This window comes from Pelecanus crispus, chromosome 5 (assembly GCF_030463565.1).
Source record: "Pelecanus crispus isolate bPelCri1 chromosome 5, bPelCri1.pri, whole genome shotgun sequence".
In the NCBI taxonomy this organism is placed as follows: Eukaryota; Metazoa; Chordata; class Aves; order Pelecaniformes; family Pelecanidae; genus Pelecanus; species Pelecanus crispus.
The window spans coordinates 44507784-44530345 of NC_134647.1; the positions used below are offsets into that span (position 1 = coordinate 44507784).

A 22562-nucleotide genomic window follows, 5' to 3' on the forward strand; every position below is an offset into this window, starting at 1 on the left:
TGTATTTAATGCTATTGCCTGCACCATTTGCTGCCTGTGGTGTGGTAGATGCCAGTCACCTCTTCCCTGTGATGTCCTTACATGTTTGGTGTGCATGATCTTGTTGCTGCATCTGTGAGACAGAAATTATGAGAGACCCACAGAGGGATCAAAGACCATTCTCCTAAAAAAACCCCAACCACTAAACTTACCTAGTGACATTTCCAGCTGCTTCACTGGGGTGATGAATAGATGTTTATGATCATGTTGCCCTGACATTTTAACCCAATAGATTCATTAAGAGATTAAGAAATGTCATGCAGACCCATTTAAATTCTGCAGCACTTGTCTCTGAGGCCACAGGACACCATTTAGCTTGTGCAGAAAGCTTAATGAGGTGCTCTGCTCCCTGGTGCTTGCCATGGTGGTTTGGAAAGTCCTGGCTATACAGGATTGGGATTTTGGTGTTTTCAAAACGCAGGTTTGTGGTAGAAAAGATTTGCAGCATGAACTCCTTCTCAGATATACTTGCACCTTATTTTTCCATCAGCCTGTCCAGCCCTGGAAAGATTTACAGTTGTACCTGCTTTATATCTGAATATAAAGATATTAGATCTCTCTATAGATACTAGGTAACTGCCCTTTGAAATCACTCTGAAGTGCCAGCTTTTCTCAACATCTGATCGGTTGCTCAGCTTTTTCTGTGTGGTTTTTCTCCTAATGGGAAACGTAGAAATAGAGGTGGGAGCTGCAGTTGTGTAGCCGATTTGTCTGTCGTGCTTTACAGGTGCGGGGAGCAGGTCTATGATGGCTTACACACTCAGCTCTTCAGCCTGCCCATCACATGAGATGGAGGACCAGGCATCACAGAGCTGCCCAAATGTTTGCCTATGTGTTGCCACATATTAGAGAGATGCATGTTCAGAAGGGTTGTTTTGAAGGTGGAAGTCTTGAGTTTTTAGTAATAGACTGTGTTTCTGCTTCCTATTTCAGAAAGGAGAGACTGTGAAGAAGATGCGTGAGGAGGTGAGCAACCCTGCTCTGTAGAAGGATTTGTAGGAGGAGGGGAGAGGAGTGGGAAGGGCCATCGGGCTCTCCTGCCCGGAAGCACGCAGCACAGCCGCCAGAGCTGCACATTGCCCTGTGCGGTACGTGCAGTAACTCCCAGGGTCAGGACACACAAGCGCGCTGTGCCCAGAGCCATTTTGGTCTAGTTTTCTCACTCTCTACTCAAACAAACTCCTATAACATTTAATGGGAATTTTCCAGAGCCAAGAATTTGCTCTTAATGAAACAGTGAAATGAAGTCACTCATAAGATGCTTGAATTTGCCCAAGGTCTTTGTGCCTGCAGCTACCAAGGAGTTATCAGATCAGTAAGCAACACTCTTCTTTTTACAAGCAATGACCCCACGAACTGGTCTTGCCTTGATCGCTTGGGTTTTCACGGCAGTGAAAGACCCAAGGTGGATGCTTGGAAACCTTTTCTGAGAGTCAGGCTAAGGCAGCACTGGAAGCACCGCAGGGGGAAAGGGTGGGAGTTTTTAAGGTTATATGGGATGTCAGGAGGCTGGCAGAGGTGATGACCAGGGACCAAGAGAGTGATGTACTTGCCAGTCATCTGGGGCTCTCTAAGCTTCTGCTGTTGGGTGCTAAACCTTCCCAGGCTGGAACAGGGTCCAACCTGGAGGAAGGGCTGCACCTCTCGTGCATCCCCGCCGTTTGCTTGGCTGTGGTTATTCCAGGGCTGCCCTTCTCTTTCCAGAGTGGGGCAAGGATCAACATCTCAGAGGGGAACTGCCCTGAGCGAATCGTGACCATCACCGGCCCCACCGATGCCATCTTCAAGGCTTTTGCCATGATTGCCTACAAATTTGAGGAGGTGAGCAACATGAGCCCTTTGCCCCAGGAGGTCAGAGTAAAATGGTCTGCACCCAGACCCTTGGGTGGCCCACCGGCCAAGCAGAGCTCTGGCATGCCCACTGCTGGGGCCAGCAGTGCAAATGGGCCTGGGTACTTCCAACCCATGTGTGCCTGGTTGGACTTGTTTAACTGGTACATGACCTTGGCACAAAACCTTCCAGACATCTCTAACTAGGCAAGAACTGAGCTTCAGTGAAGTATCCCAGAGGTCTCGCAGCTAACCAACTGCAGGGATGCACAGTGATGCAGCTGCAGACCAGCCAGGGTCTGGGGGGACATGACCCCTCTTCTCTGGCCCAGGGCATTTGGGTTGGCCTGGATGGCAGGCGTCTGGCTGGGTACCAAGGGCTGATGCATTGCATTCTTCCTTCCCAAGGACATAACCAACTCAATGAGCAACAGCACTGCTACCAGCAAACCTCCAGTGACACTGAGACTGGTTGTGCCAGCTAGTCAGTGCGGCTCACTGATCGGCAAAGGAGGCTCCAAGATCAAGGAAATCAGGGAGGTAAGGCAGACCTGGTTTTGTCATTGCATGTAATCTCAGCTCTGACCAAGGGGGAGTGGGAGCTGCTTGGAAAGGGCGATCCTTACACTGTGAGCATCATGTGTGACATTGCTTCCCAGGATGGTCCTGCTGACGTAGGAACAGCATCGCATGGGACCTTGCTGGTGTGCTCCTGCAGATGTAGGCAGGGTGCCGCATCTGAGCTCACGCAGGGCAGTGCAGCTCTCAGGAAGCATGTGGCATCAGAGCTGCAGCTGCCTGCAAGGAAATGCATTCAGCTGTGGGATTTCTCCTCCTCTCTCTTTCTGTCTCCAGTCAACAGGTGCTCAGGTTCAAGTGGCAGGGGACATGCTGCCCAACTCCACAGAGCGGGCGGTGACAATCTCGGGGACACCCGACGCAATTATCCAGTGTGTCAAACAGATCTGTGTGGTGATGCTGGAGGTACAGTCTGTAACAAAGGGGGTAAAGTACATAGGAAAAAAACCCAGCTGGCACCACAACAGCACTGGGAGCTGTGGAGCGTGTCTCTCATACCCTTCAGCACGCGTTGTCGGACCACTCATTTCCTGGTACCTCCATTTGAAGCCCACCCAGTGTGTTTTCCCCGGCATCTTTGTATGTTGTTTCTAGAGTCCCACACTGGAAACCTGCCTGGTCAGGTGCCCCAAAGCAGATGGTTTGTGTCATAGCACAGGGTGGCTTCAGAAGAGAGGGGTGCCAGAGGAGGCCAGGTGGGCTGGGACAGCCATAGCCTGGTGTCCCAGCAGCACTGAAGGTGCTGTGGGAAGGGGACAGGGGCTGCAGCTACTCCACTAAGCACCTGGACTCCTGTGCATGGGGCTTGCAGTGCCCCATGAGCACCATGGCTGGGCGGAGGAGGCCAGTGCATCCCCTGTGCTGAGGGAGCTGGGGCTGGGAGCGCAAACTCGGGCTCCAACAAGGCACAGCGGGAAGGGTAGTGAGGAAAGCTGGTGGAGAGCAGGGCCCATAGGGTGCATGGACGCATGTCCAGGGTGCCATTTTCTGGGAGAAATGCTGATGAGCAGAGCTTGAAGATCTCTGTCATGGAGAGATGCTGCTGTACCAATGGCTTATTGCCAGGGATGACCACAGCCACATGCCCCACGTCCACACCTGCCACCTCAGATGGGAGAAGCTCCAGGAGGAAACCCCTCGGGACATGGGATGGTGACAGCCTCTGCTCCTGGTGCCTCCCAGAAGTGGATGGGCACAGACCCACGTCAGGCCCCTCTGCCTTGCTGCACAGCCCACACACCACTGCCCTTTCATGGCAGGGAGGAGCTCATTTGCCTCTGCAAGATGAGGATGCCAAGGCTTAGTGGAGGTGAAGCAAAACCAAACATAAGCAACTTCAGTTTAGCAGCCCACAGCTAAGGAGAAATTGCCATGAGCCACATTAGCCACCGCTTCTGGTAGTGGTGCTCAGGCACGTACACTCTGCTGCCAGTGGAGCATGATTTTAGCTGCATGGTGACTCCAGGTTATGCTCTGGACTGTGGCAGAGGTGGGCCCCAGGTAATGATTGCAGGTTATTATAAAGTCTTTGGTGGCTGCTGTTCTCACCAACCAAAGCAAGGGTTGCTGCTCCTCTGTATGACTCAGCAATGGGAAAGAGAAAAACCCATTAATTTTCTTGCAGTCTGAAATCTGGGAAGCCCCCTGACTTTAACAGTTTGCAGAGATGCTCCTTATAACCTTTCAGTCTTAAATTATCTTACCACAGAAATCCTCGCTCATCCCCTCCAAGATTTGTAATGCAATAAAAGAAAAAACAGGTTTGTGATTATAGAGGCTGTGCTTTGATCATACAGCTTTCCCACAGACCTGTGCTTAACAGGAAGATTTGGATATGCCACTTGGCTACAAGTGGACATCTAGAAGAAAGTACAGAAAAAATGAAGAATTTTCCATGAGATAGCATAATTTATATTGCCTATCTTTATATAGCAGTAACTGGGTCATTTAACTTCGGGTAGAACCAGGAGGCTTTTATGTGAAATCTCTCCTGATCCCTAGAAACCTCCAAAATCTCTTCTATGGTCTGTATGTTCAAGAGAAAAACAACAGAGAGAATTTGGGTGAGAAGATCCCGTGCACCGTGCAGTGGGATGCATCACTACAGCTTGATGTGCATCACTACAGCTTCTGCTCGGACCTACCCAGGTACCGGTCAGGCAGGAGGAGTGAGATGTCCTGGCCAGCTGGAGCGGGGCTGCCCCAGGTCACACTGCCACAGGAGGAGGACTGGGAGTGCGTACAGGTCGGGGCCTCTGATGCTCGTGTCTGTCTGGCTGCTGACACGGACTGCTACCACCATGCAGCTCTAGGACAAGATCTCTGGAAACACTGGTGTTGCCATCTGAGAGTGGTTTCCAGCCTCTGGCTCCTCCAGAGCTCAGCACCTTGGCCAAAGTGATCACTGCTGCTTGTCCCACCAGGGCATGGGAGGTCTTGACCACATCCACATCCCCACTTGGATGGCAATAGACCAAACCAAGTCCTGAAGGTGACCCTGTTCCAGCAGTGAGGAAGATGAGAGGGGTCAAAGAGCTTGAGCATCGTGCCAGGTTGCTCAGACTGGCTGCTCACTCCTTCTGATGCCTGTGCTTACAATGCCATGCCACAGCTCCAGGTGCTCAGTGGGGCTGGTACAACTCTGGGGCAGGATGTCGATCTACAAGAGCTCTCAGGCTGCAAAGAAAGCCACTGCATGAGGAGGCTTCTGGCAGCCAGAGATAAAAAGCCTGGTCCATGAGTGTACCTCCCCATCTTGCTGCACCTTGAGGGTCTCCTTGGGGTGTTTTGAGAAGGGCGCTGTGTTCCAGCATCAGGCTCGAGGCTAGACCAGGTGATGCAGTTTGTGGAGAGCAGAGTGAAGGCAAAGGAGGCAGCAGAGGTCCAGGAAGCGATTTAGGGTCCTGTGCCTTGGCAGGGGATCTCCTGTACTCCAGGTTGTCCTTGTTGTCCATTAAACACTGATTTCCCCTGTGTCTTCCTGTCCAGAAACGCGGTTTGCCTAGTGGGGGTGTTGCTGGCGGCGGCCCCGGGGGCCGTGCTCTGTCGGGTGCTTTCTAACGCTCTTTTTGCCGCCATTTCAGGAAAGCTGTTCTAATGTTCTCTCTCCCTCTCCTTGTCCCTTTTCCTAGTCCCCACCAAAAGGTGCCACCATTCCCTACCGCCCAAAGCCCGCCTCCACCCCTGTCATTTTTGCAGGTGGTCAGGTAAGAGCCGACCCGCTTGCAGCCTCCACTGCCAACCTCAGCCTTTTACTGCAGCACCAGCCGCTGCCCGTTAGTGCACTCAGGTTTCTTGCCTTCTGACTTGCATGGTGTCATCCCATCTGTTGTGTCCCACGGCAGGTGGACTGAAAGCTCTTTGCAGAACTGCTGGCAGTTTGCAAGCCCAAGCAGACAGCTTAGCTCCTGTGATGGCTGCTGGAGGATAAGAAAAGGGCCAGCTTGGGGAAACAGGGTGTTAGCTCTGCCGGGCACTCATGCACCAAGAAAAGGTTGGAGTTTGCTTCATTAGACCCAAATTCAGTATTTGCCAACAGTTACCAGTGTGGAGGAGAAAATGAGAAAAGCCTCACTGAACAAGAGGACATGACCATGCTCTCACAGTGGCTGCAAGTGTTTACGTTATGGCATGTCTAGTCCAATTAAAAATAATTTTTCATAGTTGTAACTGATCCAAGATAGGAAGGGCTTGTCCCAGCCACTCCAGGACCATGCTGAGCCTCTGTTCAGGGCAGCCTCTGTGAAAGGGTCATCCCCATCACTGGTTCTCAGCTGATTTGGGGTGCTGCTTCCCCCAGAAATGCCATAACCTCAGCTGCAAATCTGGGTCTCAGCTCTGCCTGCAGGAGAGCCTGTATTGCATTGCCTTCAGTGACATTGTGCAGTGCTCAGTCTGCAGGCTTGCAGTCATGATGTGGTATTTCTAGTGACCCTTGGGAAGTGATGGCAGATTTTTTCTTTGCAGGATAACCATCACATGCACATGCCATGGGAGCTGGCAGTTTTTCTGCAAACAAAAATCAGATCCCATGACACGTGATTTATGAAACAAGAGCAGTTGAGCAGGCAGCTGCTCTTAAAGAGGGGACTTGAACCATTGCTTTTTCCACCTCATCTACTCACCTTGCCTGGTGACCGAGGACCTGCCTGTAGATGCCACCATGCTGTGGTGCACCCGTATCTAGCAGGAGAGGTACTTTTCCAGGAGTTCCAGCAGCCAGGTAGAGCCAGCACCATGAAGCTACAGCTAATGCCATCCAGAGCAGCTCCACACAAGTTATTTCATTTCTCCCCAACCATAATAACTAGCAGAAGGACAAACTAAGGATGGGAGCAAAGACCAAAGCACAGGCTATTTCAGGCAGTGTGCTGAATTAGTATCTCTTAGTCATTGCCAGCATCAGGAGGACTGTGCTGTTTAGTCTGAGCAGCCATCGTGGGAAAGAGGAAAAGAGCTTTGAGTCCAGCTGCTTGGTGAACTTATCTTTTCAAAAGGGAGAGTAAGATGGAGGTAGTGTTTCTCCTGCTTGCAAACAGTTGGTGTCTTGCACAGAAGTGACGTCGTGGGAAGAAGCAACCATCTCTGAAATGAGAGCTCTTCCCTGCCGCCCCTGAGGGAGCACTGGCGAGGCCCTTGGCTCTGCCCAAGGGGTGGCACAGGGCAGGTAGGCAGAGGACAGCAGGTGACAGTCAGTGGTGCTGCAAGATGCTTTGGGGTGGGTTGAACCTGCAGGAGCTCAGCAGGCTGAGGGACGCGGTGGCCGATGGAAACTGCCAAGGGGATCAGCCCCATTGTCTGTGTGCAATGTCAGCCTCTGCAGAAAGCCAGGTGTCACACAGGCGGGTGCTGTCCAAGTTGGGTTGCGTCTGTCCAAGACACCTTCCTGCCTTTAATTAGCTTTTTCTAATCAACTGTTCTAATCAAAAAAACTACAACCAAATTAAACCACCGGGAAAGAGTGAACTTTTCAGAGCAGCCTCTGCCATGTCCCCATGGGCACACCAGTCCCCATCATACCAGGATGCAGGCAGGCACTGGGACTGCTGTTCCTGTGTGCAGGACTTTGCCTCCTTCCTCCTCCAGGATTTTGGGGGGTTTCCTTACACAAAGTGCTTTGCTGTTTGCAAACGATGTGGCAGATTTGCAGGAGGTTTGGAGTGGTTTTTTTTCTTCTTCTTGGCTATCTTTACTCTCCCTTTTTAAAGTGCTATCCATCTCTTTTGACATTTCTTTCAGAATCATCTGAATAATGTGTCAACCAGTGAGATATGTTTTGCTAGCTGGTTAAGTCCGAAATCCTGGGTTCTCTAGTGTCTGGCTCTTTACCCACAGTGGTGCTTATTTTCAGGTTACTTACAAAAGAGAAAGGATTGCTACAAACGATGGGAAAAACACAAAAAAATTTGCCTAGCAGATGTTTGCATGGATTTGTCAATTATTGCTAGTGAAAGGCATTGCACTGCAGGCAGCCTGTCCCTGAGCCCTGTCCACACTTGGTGAGACATCAGCACTGTGGCTTTCTGCAGTGCAATGCCTTTTCCCCCAGCAGAACACTGGAATATACTGGGTAGATGTAAAGCATGTTGAGAGTTGTGCACCTGAAAATATGGAGAGACTCACTGCACTGGCTTGCTTTCTAGGATCACGTTTAGGTGCGGAGGGCAGCGGTGATGCTACTGTGCATCTGCTACACAGATAATTCTGGTTTGATGAATATGTTTTGTACAGCAAAACCCAGTCTTCCCGATCCATGCAATTCTGGCACCTTTAAAGAGTTGTTTCCTTCCTTTTGGAAAAGCCAAACTGAGCCCAAGCCCATCAAGTTAGGTAGCTCAGCATACTGCAGAGGGCTTTGATCGGAGGGGTATGTCTCCCTCCCGCCCCAAGGACTCACTGCTCCAGCAAATTTAATGCAGCACAGGGCAGCTCTTCCCCTGGGCTAGCCAGGGGGGTGCACAGGGCAACTGCTCGCTGCATGGAAGGTGCTTCCCTCATCCCCTCCAGCCTCAAAATTAAGCCAGTTAAGTCAAAATTCAAGATTCCGCACCCTATTTTCACAGGCAGAGCAGGGTGGGGGCTGAGGTCCTCTTTAGCCCCCGCATTCACAGCATTTACCCCACGTCAGGCAGAAAGGAGCAAAGCCCGGGGACGGCAGTCCCTGCGGAGGCACAGGGCTTTACCACCATCTCCTGCCAGCCCTAATAACATCTGTTTTTTCTTTTGCAGGCCTATACAATTCAGGGACAATATGCTATTCCACACCCGGATGTGAGTTTTACCCTAATTTTTCTTATACCCTCTTATGTCACCTGCATGCTACTGTTAATTCACATAAGATTAATATTAGACAATAATATTAATAGCATATTTTCAAAATAACTGGCCGTGTGTAGTATCTGTAATACCTTCAATAGCCTTTTAACCTGTTAGCACTAAACTTTATTAATTCTGAGGACTTGGCCTGATCCTAAATTGTTTGCATTGTTCAGTGCTATCCCTTTGTTCTGAGACAAACCATACTCTATGCATTTTGTGCCTCAAAATGATCAAAAGACACAAAGAAAGGGGAAAAAAAACCACTTTCCCCTCTATTTCCCCCCCTTATCCTTAAATATTCATAAACCAAGGGCTTATTTAGGTGCTGAGTGCCTTGGTGGGGTGGGGAGAAGCCAGAGCTCCAGCAGTGCGTGGTTTCTTGCTTGAAGCCTGGTCAGGGGGACATGCCTTTTTGGGGGTCCTCCTCTGGGTGACTCAGAAGCAGGTGCTGAGGCTGGGCAAAATGCCACCCACGTCCCCTGGAGGGATGGAGAAGATGGCCGCCTGCTGCGCTGCTGGGTCTCACCTTGCCGACAGCTCTGCGCCTCCCCGAGGGAGCTGGACCCCAGGCTGAAGCAGTCACCCTGGGTTTGATGGCTGTCTCGCTTGGTTTGGCTCTCTGTCACCCAGGGGGGGCATGGCGGGCACGGTCCCCGCTTCGTCTCATGCTCCTTGGTGTGGAGACAGGCGCCGCTCAGACTTGCAGCATGGATGGGTTTTGCTGATGCTCAGATCCCTCTGCTCGCACCAGGCTCCCGTGGCTGGGGTAGGTCAGGGAGCCACAGCATGTTTGCAGGGGGATGTGTAGGGAACATCTGCTGGCATGTCTGTGCATAAAAGTATGAATAGAAATAGAAAACGAGTCTATTTAAAGGATTTCTCTATTAAAAGCAGCAGTGAAGCACTGCAATGCCAGCAGCTCCTTGCCGGCAGCAGAGAGCTGCTAGGTTTCTGGGGTCGTCATGGCAGACACGTACTGGGAAGCTCTTGGAAAAAGCTGGGATTTTCTAAATGTGTTTCAGTGGGGATAAAACACCCATCGAGTCCCATTGCAGGGGCCCCTTCTTGCTGGCATGCCTGTGAGTCAGGGGTTCACAGTGGTGACTGAGCACAACGTGCTGCTCTGAGGATGCGGCTTAATTTTAAGCAGCATGGTCTGGGTGGAAAGCCTGCTCCAGCTATCCCACACATGGGAAGAGTTTGACGTGGCTCAATATTCCTCTTTCTGATGAGTGCATTGGGTATTAAATAATGGGATTACTTTTTGCATGATTGAGAATGGAGCAAGGCTGTTCAATACCACAAACGCACGCTCCCCATGGGAACAATTAGGAGTTGTAGGCTGGATTTTGGTCTTAGGAGCAGTGATTTCACCCAATTTAGTGGAGGCCAGGCTTTGGCTTTCCATGCAACACCAGTATGCATGTAGGTTGAACAGCCTGCTGTGATGGTTGCTCAGAAATATTCATAACTGTGTGCGCTTCACTTTTGCTCGCTAAGTGGACTATAAACAAATATACCTGCATATTTAAAGAGCATAGATCAATATATTCTTTATTTCAGTTTTCCTTTGCAAGCAGTGGCGACAGCTTAGAGTGTTTTCCTTGTTATTATACTCCTCTGTTTGACAGGAATAAAATACATTTAATACATGTGCTGGCTGTGCTCTGCCCTACTCCCAGCAGATTTGCTGAGACCTGGAAAAAGTTGTTCATGCGGAGGCCACACACTCCATTCTTACTCTCGTAGTGCTCTCTCTCAAGGATCAGTCATTTTAAACACTGCTCAGTGCAGAAACCAGTCTTTAATGTAATTTTAGGGCATTGCCCTTGCTCTCCCAGGTGTCTGTGTTTAGCAGATGCCTTTTGCAGACCTGTGGCTGCAGACTGGTCAGAATTTTGAATGCCAAAGCTAAAATGGAAGCTCCTGCCTTGATTTTCTCCCCTGGGAAAAAAAAACAGGCTAATGGGAGTTTTGGCTCACGAAGGGCTTCAGCATTGCCTGGGTACTTGTAAGTCATTCGGGATGTGATGTGTAGCTACCTGCCTTCACAAAATTTGTGGTGGGAAGGAAAGGACAGCCGTGGCAGCCGGAAGGCAGGAGTGTTTGGGAGTGAAATAAATGTTCAGCACGGGAAAGCTCCCCAACCAGGGCATTGCTCCCGTGTATGTGCCAGGCTGGCATATGATGAGATGTAACCAGACGTTGCTGTGGGTGCCTAGTGATGCTCAGCATGGCTGTACGTTGGTCCCAGCACTGCTGTCCTGCCCTGTCCTGTCCCTCCCAGGAGTGCCAATGGGAGAACTCCCCTCTGGTCTGCAGGGGAAAACAGAGTTTGAAGAAATGGTCTCAGATTTTTGCTTTCAGCTTTTTCCAGGAAACGGGAGAGGAGGTGTTTCATGTACTGCAAGCGTTCATGTAACAACTTTCACTTTAATGCCAAGGCGTAGCCATCCTCTCCTCTTGCAGGCTTTTTTCATTGCTGCTATTACAGGTGTTTGCTAAATACTACTACCCAAACTATGTCTTAAAAATATGCTAGATCAGTATTAGAAAGGCTTTTGGTGTTTCCCTGGTTGGGAAAAGCAGGACTTGGAAGTTGGAGCCCAAGGGGCTCTGCCTCCCCAGTGCTCCTCAGCAGTGCCAGCAAAGAGGCAGGAGGTTTCATCTGGAGTCCTGCTGGTGGGACCGGTTGTAACAAGGAGTTCTATAAACAGGGTACGCCTGGGTTTAATTTGGTAGAAAACAGGAAAGTTCTTAAATTAAAAAGCGGTGGATGCTGATGTCCGTACTACCTGCAGGAGTGGTGGCGTGCCTGGTCCTATCTGGAACTGACTGTGTTTTGGCAGGAACCTGCTGTAGGGCGTCTTCAGCTTATTTTCTGTGCTGCGCAGGGAGAGATGTGCATGTGCCTCTTCTCGTGGTGCAGCGAGACCTCTTCCCCGAGCCGGCAGAGGCTGGAAGTCCTCACGCCTCTGCTGGGCAGGGCTCCCTCGGGTACCTCTCCGAGGACTTGCAGGCATTTCCCCTCCCCGCTGCCTCCCTCCAGTCTCTCCCCCGGTGTGCTCAGCCCCACGGGTCTGCTCTCTCCAGCGCGCTTCCCCCTCACCACTGCCAGCCAGACCTCCCCACACTCCCTCCCCAGCCATGCTGCAGGAGCAAGGAGATTTTTTGAGTATTGTTTTCCCCCAAACGTGGAAATTGTAACTCCTGCCTCTCCTCGCTGGGGAGGGGATGGGTGCAACAAGCTGTTTGTGTTTGGGGGATGATGTCATCCTGGCAACCCTCTGAGCACCTGTGAAATCACCTAGCTGGAGGTGATAAAGACCCTCCCTCCTGCTCAGTGCTAGACTTCAGTCCAGTTTGTTTTGTTTTCTTTTGGTTTACTGTTTTGTTTTTTTTTTAATTTGGAGCAGTAAAACAGAGCACAAAATGTATTCCAAACAAAATCCTCGCTATGCAACCGTTTCCTGACAGGGCACAAAAACCTACCCAGCACAACAAGGGATACAAGGATCTGAAATACCTACTGGTCGTGGTTGAAGCCCATATTTTCCTGTACTGCCAAGGGACTTGTGCTCATAACGATCTGATGTTAAGAGCCGTAGTTTGTCTGTCGCCCAGAGGCATTTCCTGTCGGAGGTGCAGCATGAGAGCATTTGCTGCAGGGACAAACAGCCATGATGCAGCTCCAGCAGCACAAAGAGGGTCTTCTGGCTGCTGGCATGTGATGGCTGCCAGCCTGGCAGTGCCTTCGAGATGGCTCCTCTGCTCTAAAGCTAACCTGAAGCAAGCAGCAGCCTCTGGTCACAGGTTGCGAAGCCCAGGAGGGGAAGGCAGAGGCTGGAAGCGCCATAGGCAGCAGCCCTGCCACTGCTGCAGCAGCTGGCTGTGCACTGAGGCGGCCACTTGCTCGTGGTGAAGGAGCTGAACTGTTTGACGAGGGCGGAAACTACGGATGGGCTTCTTGCTGGTATCGTACTTCAGACCCTGACTAAGCACTTCTGCAAAAGATTTGGGCTTTATTGCATTTTACCCAGGCCAAGTCCTTCTGCTAATGTTTTTGCCATGTCTCACCATGGCTTCCTGGTTTGATTTTTTTTTTAATTTTGTTTTCTCTTTTTTCTTCCGTTATAATTTTGTTCTCAATTTTCGGTGTGACTTGTACTCTATGACAATAACCTTCTTAGCTCTAATGTCCCTCCTACCCCTCAGCAGTTGACCAAGCTCCACCAGTTGGCTATGCAGCAAACCCCCTTTACTCCCCTTGGACAGACCACCCCCGCTTTCCCTGGTACGTACCCACATGCCCTTTCTAGATATCCTTCTCTTCTTACCTGTAGAGTTTCTCTCTCTTTCTAAACTTGTGCTATTTAATGGAAACAGGCAGGGCAAGTAGAACTGAAGTCCATGGGGAAAAGTTAACGGGGAGACAGGATGGATGTTTGGGGGTTACGGTCCTCATGGGTGAGCTCTCAGCCATTAACCGTGCATGCCTGGACTGCTCCTGAGAAGCCACACTTTCCTTGCTCCCAGCTTTGCTGGCTTTCCCAGCAGAAGCAATGAGCACCGGTCTCCCATCCTTCCCCTCCCAGAGGAGGTGGCATCCCCTGCTGTGCACTGATCCAGACCCCAGTGGGACATCCCTGCTTTCCTGGGGAGAACGGCTCGGTGCCAGCTGGGGATGCTGCCCTGGTGCCCGTGCGGAGTGGTGCCAAGCCAGGCAAGACTGCACCCCCATGCTGGGGAGAGCAACGGGAAGGAGCTGCAGCTGTAAGGAGCCGCACTGATGGGAGGACAGCTAGCCTCCGTGTGGCTCAGCAGCCTCATCCCCAAGGCTGGTGTTGTAACGCATTTCATGGTGACCTGGGAAGCAGATAGAGTGCAGGGGATGGAGATACTTAAAGTACCTTTTTTTACTCAGTGGTCAAAGTGCCAGTTGCAAATGCCTTTTCTGACAGTATGTTCATCATATTTTGAGCTTCCTAGATGAAGTGACATTGCTTATCTCCTTGAAGGCAAAAGCATTAAACCTGTTTCTTCTTTGCTCTTCAGGAGAAAAGCTGCCCTTACATTCCTCCGAAGAAGCTCAAAATCTGATGGGCCAATCATCAGGTAAAATGCAAAGCTACAGGGAAATAAGCAGGCTTCTGCTGAAATATATTTCTTAAATAGGACTGTGCCATTGCTGTGCTTCTAGATAAATTGTGGTATTTGTGGAGAAGATGGCAGGTTTTCTTGGTTGGCAGGGGGAGACTGGGCAGTGCTGTGCCTGCTCTTCTCCTTTGTACAGCATGTCAAAAGAAAAGTGCCTGGAGTTTATTGCCTAGGTTTTTGATGTTTGCCTATAACTGCCATCCGTCTAACAGAAAGACGTCAGAGTCATTGCCCTTATTCTTTCATTTAGTTTTGCATAAACTTTGCTCAGAAACAGTAGAAAAAAGCCTGTGGGAATGGAAACGAGACACAATTTTAGCCATCTCTAAGCCATTCAGGGTGAGCTGCATTTTTAGTGGGACAGGACCCTGAGGAACCAAAGCGTGGCTGTAATCTTGGAGAAATTTGATGTCAGATGCCCCACACATTCATCCATATGTGCTGAACATACTTACCTTTTATAACCTACCATTGCTTAGAGGAGTTATCCTGAGACCTGGAGGCTCGTAGGCCATGTGAGCCAGACCTCCCCTGGTTGCACCTGTGGCACATGCGTGCTCTGCGGCCAGCTGAGATGCATCGCATGCATGCCTCGAAAGAGTCTGGGGGCATCACCTAACTATGAAAGCAAATGTAGCCCAAGTAAATAGACCCCACAAGACTGTAGCAAAAATAGATTTCTTGATACCAACCTCCACAGCGTTGTTTTCTGCATGCCCTGCTTTGCCCTTTGCAATCACCCAAGGCACTAATTCTGCCCTGACCCCCCCACATTACAGCTGTGTAGATGACATATGCGTATCAGAGAGGGAGGATCTGATATGCTAAAATAAACAATCTCCAGGTAATGGAAAAGGATGTGGCCATGCCTCGAAGGTCGTCGTGATGCAGGGGGTGATGCAGTACCATGGCACTGCATGCCCCAAGGGCTTTCAGCAGCACCCATCGCATCTGAGCATGGGGCAGGGAGCCCTATCTATGAATCTGAGGAGGCCAACCTGCACTTCCAAAGACCCCTGGGTGCCTCAGCATTGCTCTGAGCCCATCCCCAGTGCTCTGCTCAACTTCAGAAGACATTTTCTGCCATACCCAGGCTGCTACTGAGCTGAGCCCTGTAATGCATGGCCGAGAGGTGGGGATATCTGCACCCTGGGGGCATGTCTTTGCATTAGATGCAGTCCATCTTGCCCTAGACTGTGAGGAGGCTTGGCATGAAAGACGGTCCAGGGCTGGTGAAATGTCTCTTCCAGTGCAGTGTGCTATAAAGTCAGCATTAAGCATTGTAAAACTGTGGGCTGTGTAAAACCTGGGCAGAAGCTGTTTTGTGCAGGCTTTGGCATTAGTACACCCAGCAGGGGTGAAGAAGGGCATAGGGCTACTGAGTGGAAGATTTGCATCCCCATTCCCTGCCTTTCTGTGTGCTCCTGAATGAAAAATGTGGTAGGGAGACCTCCTGCAAGCAGATGCCTGGGCAGCATACCCAGGCATTGTGTCTCTGTAAGGGAGGTGCATGTGGGAGAGCACAGGAATCATGCAAGTGAGAAACAAGGATACCTGATATTTTCCTTTCTAGGGGTGATGCTCAAATAAGATTGCAACCTAAGGCTTCATTTTAGGATTTTAGACATCCTGCTTTGACAGTGCTGGTACCCACACAGACATCAGTTCAGACCTACTGAGTTTTAAAACCTGGTCGGCTGTTGCTGGCAAAACTGGACAGGAGCTCCTCTTCTGTGGTGCAGAGGGCCTTGAGGGAAATGCAGACCATCAAAACTTGACCATTGCTTGAAGGAGTTGCTCAGTGTGGTTGAGGCAGCAGCATGAGGAAGCTCTGCTGGATTGGGTGACTAGGAATTCAGTGCTGCTGCTGTCTCCTGTTGTAGCAGCCCAGCACTTCCAGTCTCCTTGTCTCTTTTCTCTGCACCCCCTTACTCTGCACAAGCATCTTGGACTCTTGCACACACTGATCTTAAAAGCCTTCCTCGGTAGTTCATATCATATGGATAAGGCTTTTTTGAGGTTACTGCAAATTCCTGTTAGCCACTAGACAGCTTCTCTCTTGCAGATTTGCAATAGGACATCACTGCTTCAGCATTGAGGTGATTTAATGTGGAAACCTGTGGGAGAGGCAGGCTTTAACCTGGCGTAGGAACATTACGGCATGCTGTCCTCTTGCCTCTGGAGCTGCACACACAGGGCAGCCTGCTGGCTATGTACTGTTTGCCATGCTTTCCCTTGGGAGTAAGAGGGACCATCAGTCCCGGGTCCAGCTAACATGCATGTCTTAGCAGTCTGGCTTAAATTCAGTGTGCAAGTCTGTGGGGCTTTAACTTGCACGGTGCTTTGCAGGCTGCCCTGTGCTAGCATGGCTGGATCTCCCAGGGAAATCAGTTTTGGGGCACCAAGCTGCTGTTGTAAGCAAGCAGCTCTGTGCTGCTGTGTCCAGAGAGGGCTGGAGGTGCGTGGACAACCCTCCCACTGGTAGGCTGTCTGCCTCTAGGGTTGGGTTTCCCAGCCAGCAGGCGGTCTGCTGCTGGGCAGAGGGAGGGAAGGTGCTTTTCCCACCTCTGTCAGACCCTCCCCAGTGATGCTGCAACCTTGTGCTGTAATGCACCCTACTCTGAAGCCATTCCCAGTGGGAGGATGGAGGGTGGGAAGTGAGGCACTCACATGGGGCAGTGCCTGCAAGACTAGCTCGAGGGATGCAGGGGAAGGCAGCACCCAGCTCCAGAAGAGTCAGGTAGCAACTGTCTTCCTCCTCCTTGTACCAGCGTGTGTGATCCCCTTCCCCTCCCAGCCCCGGAGCAGGACGCAGCCTTTGCAGTGTTGACTGTTGCGGAAAAGCAGTGGAGCTCCATCGCGCTGCCTCTGCAAGCTATAACCATTTTTCCTTGCATATGTCCAGGTTTGGATGCCAGTCCCCCGGCCAGTACTCATGAACTCACCATTCCCAATGATGTAAGTAAATCCAAGTGCTTCCTCGGCCTATGTGTGTGTGAGTGTGTGTGTACACACATATATATGTGTGTCTGTGTGTGTGTGTGTGTGTGTGTATATATATATATATGCTGCAGACATATGACTTATGTTTATATTAAATATAATATAAACATATGAAATATGTTTAGAGATGCCCCTTCACCAGGTTCACTCATGCCATGTGCAGTCTGTTGGAGATCAGCCTGCAGCATAAATCACCCATTGGACTTTACCCCATCAATAGCTTTCCTAGGTACAATCCTCCTTAATACTCCTTTTCCTTTTCCAAGTGAACTCAGTGCTCATGAAACATGCCCAATGACTGCACTGGGAAGAGGAGAGAGCTCCCAAGTCAGCCCTGATTAAACTACAATTGCTTAATCTAGCACTGGCAGATCTGAGATGATGTTTCAGCTCAAGTGTAGTTGCTGGGGCAGGGCGGAGGGTGTGTGTGTGAAGAGGAGGTAAGTACATAGTGTTTCTGATGCCATAAAGTGCCACACAAGCATTTGAAGGACAGTGTGTCTCATCTTAGTACTGGTGGCAGGGAGCTTTTGGGTCTTATAGATGGAGGCATTGTGGTAAAGTGGATGTTGGACTGGGATATTCACTGGGAGGAGGCTGGAGTCATGCTGGGCACTGAGCAATGCGAGGAGGATGTTTGAGGATGCTCAAGTGGGAGGAGGTGGGATGGAGAGTCCAACACAGCCAGCACCTGGATCCAAGGGTCTCACTTGCTTCTGGACTGGCCTACCAGTTTCCATGGGTTGATAACCAGTGGGCGCTCAAATCAGGATCAGGGCAAGCAGGGGAATGACTTCCAGTCTCTGTCCCCATCTCCATCACCTACAAGCACCTTCAGCCCATCCTCATCAGGAGTTTCTCAATCAGGTCTGGCAGCTGTTGCCACTTCTTCCAGCTGTTCACCAACGCATGGCGGTGCAAGGGAAGGGCAGCAAGCCTGGCTGCAGCTGCCGGGCACTTCCGCTCCTCCAGGATACTTGTGAGGCCTCCTTCCACCCGAGAGATGTGGCAGTGAAGCAGCTTCTGAGCATCTGCCAGCTGAAACCCTCGGAGATGCTTCACTCCAGGGCCAACTGCCTCAGGGGGGGCTCTGCAAAGGAGCCCGTGGGAGATGGTGGCAGGGCTGATCCCTGGTCTGCTTCTCTCCATCCAGCGAGGAGCACCCTCCAGCAGGCTGCAGGGAGTTCTGCAAGCACTCCCAAGGTTGCAACAGCCACATCTGTCAAGTGTGGGGGACTGTGGCCCCAGCAGCAATGAAAGCATCTTCAGGAGTATCAAGTGACCCCCTGCAAAGGGGCCTTTCCTCACCTTTAACGTGCCAAGGGACCTGCTACAGGACCCAGGAGCACTCAGAGAATTTGCTCACTAAAAGCCCAGCTCTCACCAGACCTGCACAGCATTAAATGTCATTGCCTGCATCTTTCTGCCTGCTGAAAAATGCCTGCTTAGCTCTGCCTCCTGTCATTTTGAAGGCTCTTAAATTCCCATTGCTACCTTCCCAGGAAGCAGAAGACAGATTTGGGTTTCTTAAAGCAAAGGGTCTACAGGCATGTTTTAGTGGTGTAGATCAGCTTGTGGTTGTGCTGCAGAGAGAGGAGAGTTGAAGGAAAGCTAATGATGAAATTCATCTTGTCACTCCTCTGGCTGTCAGAAGAAACTTAAACACTGTGCAGAGATGCTTGGATGTTGCTGAACATCTCTCCAAATAGGTTTGGCTCCTCGGATCTCTCCAGCAGGTTCTAGCTGTAAGGGATTTTCATTTGCTGAAGCATGTCTGAGTTATTTCTGTGCAGTGAAGACCAGGATGGCCAGCTGTTGGCCTGAACATCACACTGCAGCCCCTGAGGTAGTTGATACCCTTCCAGCAGTGCAGTGGGGTGTATATTCAGGTCTGCATGGGACAAATCACTAAGGTAGCCCCATGGTTTGACAACAGGATCAGTGAACATTTGGAGGAGTAGTTGTCTCCACTTCTACAGTGACAGAAATCCAGCAGCTTCCAAGATGAATGTCCCACATATAAAATTCCCAGGTGCAACCTTGGAAAGGAGCTCAAATGCTGACAGCCAGGAAAGGCATACAGAAACACCTCATGCCTGTGTTGGTAAAGCTGGACATCTCAGTATGTGTTACCAAGGTGCATAGGTGCTTGAGAGAACCATAATGCACAAATGAGCAAGAGCAAAGATGAAGACCACTGAGGAAATTCAAGCCATTGAGGACCACTGAGGAAATTCAAGGGGCGGGCAACTGAGGAAATTCGAGCCTCCAGCTGTCTCTAATTTTTTCACAAGAGTGTGAAAGGCATGTTTTTAAGTAGGATTCTCCTCTTCTGCTGGTGCCACAGCCACATGGTGCTCTCCTGTCAATGCTGTGAACACCAGTGAGCCCTTGCATTGCACCAAAAGAGCTGAAGGGGGTAACAGAGGGAGCAAGGATGTCCCAGCAGGGTAGAAGTGTGGGATGGGGTGAGCAATGTGAAGCTATCAATGGTGTGTGGCTGCACTGGCTGATGAGGGCACTTGGGGTTGGGCTGTCCCCAGGGAAGGTGGCGGGTTTGTTTTCTTCTAGTAATGCATCCTGTATGATCATCTTCAGGTTCACTGTGATTAGCAAGGGGATTAAGTGCAGAACACAGTCTGAAACATGACTTATTCCTGTCCTTAGACCCTTGCCAAACAGGGACCAATTATTAGACCATTAAAATGATTATTACTGAAATGAGCCTGGTATAATGCCTCACTCTTCCTGAAGCCCTCTGAGATGCCAGACATCACGTGTGGATAACTGAAATTTGCCCCCCGAGAAGCAGAGCAGGGCAGGCTTCTGGACATGTCCTGGGAGGACTGTGCTCCCATCCAGGTGGGATTCACCCCCGGACTGTCCCTCTTCTTGCTTTCATGAGCATTAAAGTCACTCGTGCGCCAGGGCAGAGGGAGGAGGGCTTCTGGCTGGCGCCATGCAGTTGTGCTCGTGTCCTGCTGGTGGCTGCCAGAGCTGCCACTTCTCAGACATTCCCTCCATGCTTTTTTTCTAGCTAATAGGCTGCATAATCGGACGCCAAGGGACCAAAATCAATGAAATTCGGCAAATGTCGGGAGCGCAGATCAAAATCGCCAATGCCACGGAAGGGTCATCGGAGCGCCAAATTACCATCACAGGAACCCCTGCAAACATCAGCCTTGCGCAGTACCTCATCAACGCCAGGTGAGACTCCCCCGCCGAACTCCACCACCTCCCACCACAGCCAAACTCGTCCTGACGTTGCGGTGGGAGCAGCACTCGCTCCCGGCACCGCAGGCCAGGAGGGCTTCCTGAGGCCAGCTGGGATGGATGGTGGCTTGCTGAGACCTCTGAGTGGGGACCAGATGTCACCAGCGGGACCTCTTACCCCGCTGGTGCTTTGGCTGGGGACTGGGAGATGCTTCGCTGACAGTGGAGCGGCCGTGGGTTGCACCGGTCGCCTGCCCACCCGCCACCCTCGCTCGAAGATTTTGCTTGTGGGTGGGCAAAATCACTGCTGTCTTTCACCATGGATGAGTCAGGGGACAGGGATGGGGACAGAGCTGAGCCAGTGGTGGGGAGGCATCACTTGGGACCTGCTCGCTGGGATCCCAGCATCGCCTACTGCCACCTCAGAGCCTCTTCTGCGTACTTCCAGACCTCCCAAAGGCTTTCCTCCATCCAATGAAAATAATCAGTCCAATAAATGCAAGACATGGGAACAGCCTGATTGCTTCCTTTTCATGCTAAAAAGCTTGGTGCAGCAGGACTTTGCAGGGGCCAAGCGCTCCCAGTGACACCTCCGGCTGGGGGGTGATGCTACCTGTGCTGTGGGGGACCAGCGTTCTGGCAAGGGACTGCAAGGGGAGTGTATAGGGGAGGCATAGCTGGAGAGGGGTTGAGGACCAGGTCTGTGCTGACAGTGAGCCGTGTCCGGGGTGCTCATGCAGACCAGTATGCCTGCATCTACAGACTCATGGATGGGGAGCTTAAGGGGAGACAGGGCCTTTCACTGGCTTTGTGCCTGCCTGGCACAGCCATGCAAGCTGAGGCCATCGGCCTGTCCATGCCCTCCGCCGCAGGCAGAGTTGGTGCCATGCCAACTTGCTCCCAGCCCAGGACGTGTGCAGCTGTCAGAGGCTGCCAGCAGGGTCCTGAGTACAGGGGGGACTGTTGGCAGCAACTTCGACATTTGTTGGGGTGAGGGCTGGGAGCACCAGTGAGGTCTGTACGTGCTTTCTTCTCCTTGTACCCAACCCCCCTCAGCCTCAACCTGCAACAGACCTCCACCATCCCATCCTGCCCCACTGTCCCGCTGCCCACACCCATGGCACCTCTCCAGCTGCTCAGGAGAGGGATGGGGACAGCCCTGTGCCCGTGGGCATGGCTGAGCACCTTACCCCGCAGCTCCTTGCAAATCCTCCCCACCTCTTGCAACAAGAGAAAGAAAAGAAAAACAAGTGGCTCTTCATTATTGGGAAGGGCTGGCTGAGCTGCAGCCTGTGCTTTGGCGGAGGCAGAGATGACCTGGTGAGGGGCAGGATGAGGCATAGCTCAGCCTCTCCCATAGTTTCAAAAACAAGAACAAAATGAAGAAGCCGGGGGCGCTGGGACAGCTGCTTGTCCTCCATGGGAGGGATGCTGGTAGAAGTGAAGCCATGTGCTGGGATGCCTTCTGCCAGCACCTCTGCCATAGCACAGTGCCAGGGAAGAGCATTGCCTGGCAGCAGTGATGAGAGGGGAAGGCAGCTGGCCATTGAGCTGGCTCTACGCTCCAGCCCCCTGTGCCCTCCACGGGGACCCCAAACCCCATGTGCTCAAGCTACCCAGTGATGCTCTGCCCCCCCAGCAAAGCAGAGTGTAGGCAAGAGGAAGAGCGCTGCTCCGCAGGGTCTTCATTTTCTTTTCTGCTCCGGATATTAAGCGCTTGTTTTTGTCTCCCCCCCCACCCCCTCTCTCTGCCCCTGTCTATTCTAGGCTGACGTCTGAGGTCACTGGAATGGGCGCACTCTAATTTCCACCCACCATCCTCCACTCCGCACCACCCGACCCTCTCCAGCCACCGGCACTCCACCCAGCCTATACTGCCTGTACATTTACTGTCTTCCCTTTGCCTCCACAGATACTCTTTTCTTTACTAACAAATATATATATATAAAAATACACATGCATAGGCACACAGTGGAACGTTTCTTTATGAGTTCCTTACTGTGCTCCTGAGGCTGCTCCCGAACTCTTTGGTTATGGTCCTTGTTTTCAGCGTACGGTGTTATTACTTCATCTCCTTTTCGGGGGTTGGGGAGGGGGGTTGTTTTTTTTTCCACTGGTGAGACTTCAGAAGACGATGGGGTCTCTAGTGTCAGTCTAGCGTAGCTACTTACACATTTGAGTTGACGTTGGCGGTACTTGCTGCAGCCTATGGACGTGTGACATCACTCAGAGCTGTGCGTGCTTCAGAGTACTTACTTTTCTCACCCTTCTTCCTTTGATGCTCCTGGTTCATTCGCTTTGCTTGTCCTGGCTCATCTTTGCAACTTCACATCCCTGCCCTCAGGGTAAGGCATAGTTTTCACCCAGTATTATTTGGGAAGCAGAATGTGCAGGAGCCAAGCCGATGTGCATGCATGTTTTCA

General features: G+C 51.2%; 1 protein-coding gene across 8 annotated transcripts in view; it reads left to right on the forward strand.

Moving 5' to 3' along the window:
* Positions 1-21943, forward strand: part of PCBP3 (poly(rC) binding protein 3) — a 40651-nt gene extending 18708 nt beyond the window's left edge. Inside the window, exons 4-14 of one of the 8 annotated variants that reach the window (XM_075710244.1) lie at positions 973-1005; positions 1744-1860; positions 2278-2409; positions 2725-2853; positions 5580-5723; positions 8677-8718; positions 12982-13060; positions 13822-13881; positions 16829-16881; positions 19964-20133; positions 21907-21943. In XM_075710244.1, the coding sequence (XP_075566359.1) occupies positions 973-1005; positions 1744-1860; positions 2278-2409; positions 2725-2853; positions 5580-5723; positions 8677-8718; positions 12982-13060; positions 13822-13881; positions 16829-16881; positions 19964-20133; positions 21907-21943 (996 nt within the window). The remainder of the gene's footprint in view (positions 1-972; positions 1006-1743; positions 1861-2277; positions 2410-2724; positions 2854-5579; positions 5724-8676; positions 8719-12981; positions 13061-13821; positions 13882-16828; positions 16882-19963; positions 20134-21906) is intronic. The other 7 variants (XM_075710238.1, XM_009479500.2, XM_075710240.1 and 4 more) reach the window with 7 other exon arrangements.
* Positions 21944-22562: the final 619 nt, after the last annotated feature.